The following is a 1,102-nucleotide window of genomic DNA, read 5'->3' on the forward strand; positions in this document are numbered from 1 at the left end:
CCCGGGCAGAAGGGTGACGCTGGCGCTCCTGGTCCCCAAGGTCCCTCTGGAGCACCTGGCCCGCAGGTGGGTACAGCTGGGGCACCCCGAAATGGGGGATGAACCCCAAGGGGGTCCCTACCCCAGGGAAATTTGGGGCATCACCTGGCAGGCACGTTGCAGCCCCCTGCCGGCACGTTTCTAACCCATTTTCCTCCTCTTCCCAGGGTCCAACTGGAGTAACTGGTCCCAAAGGAGCCCGGGGTGCTCAGGGTCCCCCTGTGAGTATGGGGGGGTGGGCTGGGGCGGGGGGTGGGGAAGGCTGGGGGGATTGAGGTGCAGCATCTGAGCCGCCTTTCTCCTCTCCTTTCCCAGGGAGCCACCGGATTCCCCGGTGCCGCTGGCCGCGTGGGACCACCCGGCCCTAACGTGAGTCAGGGGGCAGCCAGGATTGCTTGGGAGCAGCCGGGATCATTTGGGAGCAGCTGGGATCGTTTTGGGGCAGCCAGGATCATTTGGGAGCAGCCAGGATCACTTGGGAGCAGCCGGGATCATTTTGGGGCAGCTGGGATTGCTTGGAAGCAGTCAGGATCATTTGGGAGCAGCTGGGATCATTTGGGGGCAGCTGGGATCGCTTGGGAGCAGCCAGGATCATTTGGGGGCAGCCAGGATCATTTGGGGGCAGTCAGGATCACTTGGGAGCAGCCGGGATTGTTCGGGAGCACCCAGAATTGTCCACCACCGGGGCTGGGGGCTCAGGAGATGCTGCTTGCTCCGTGCCGGGGGCCAGGTAGCAGAGGGTCCCTGAGCTAAACAGCCCCCGGCCGGCACCGGGCAGCTCACCAGCCCATAAAAAGTTTTGTTTCTGAGGGTCTTCAAGCACAGGAGCCAACCCGGAGCTCCCGAGCGGCGCCAGGATGCAGGTGATAAAGGCAGAAAAGCCACCCCCGTTTGTACTAATCCCATCTTCTCCCCCTGCAGGGTAACCCAGGCCCCCCCGGTCCCCCTGGCTCTGCTGGCAAAGATGGTCCCAAGGGTGCTCGTGGTGATGCTGGTCCCCCGGGCCGTGCCGGTGACCCTGCTCTCCAGGGCCCTGCTGGCCCCCCTGGTGAGAAAGGTGAAC

General features: G+C 64.2%; 1 protein-coding gene across 1 annotated transcript in view; it reads left to right on the plus strand.

The window, feature by feature from the left end:
- Window positions 1-1,102, plus strand: part of LOC104126835 (collagen alpha-1(II) chain) — a gene marked incomplete at its 5' end in the record, with an annotated part of 11,758 nt that overhangs the window by 6,703 nt on the left and 3,953 nt on the right. Inside the window, 4 exon segments of the mRNA XM_035894939.1 lie at window positions 1-66; window positions 207-260; window positions 355-408; window positions 961-1,096. Of these exon segments, the coding sequence (XP_035750832.1) occupies window positions 1-66; window positions 207-260; window positions 355-408; window positions 961-1,096 (310 nt within the window).

The sequence above is a fragment of the Egretta garzetta genome, unplaced genomic scaffold, assembly GCF_000687185.1.
Source record: "Egretta garzetta isolate BGI_Z169 unplaced genomic scaffold, ASM68718v1 scaffold920, whole genome shotgun sequence".
Lineage (NCBI taxonomy): Eukaryota > Metazoa > Chordata > Aves > Pelecaniformes > Ardeidae > Egretta > Egretta garzetta.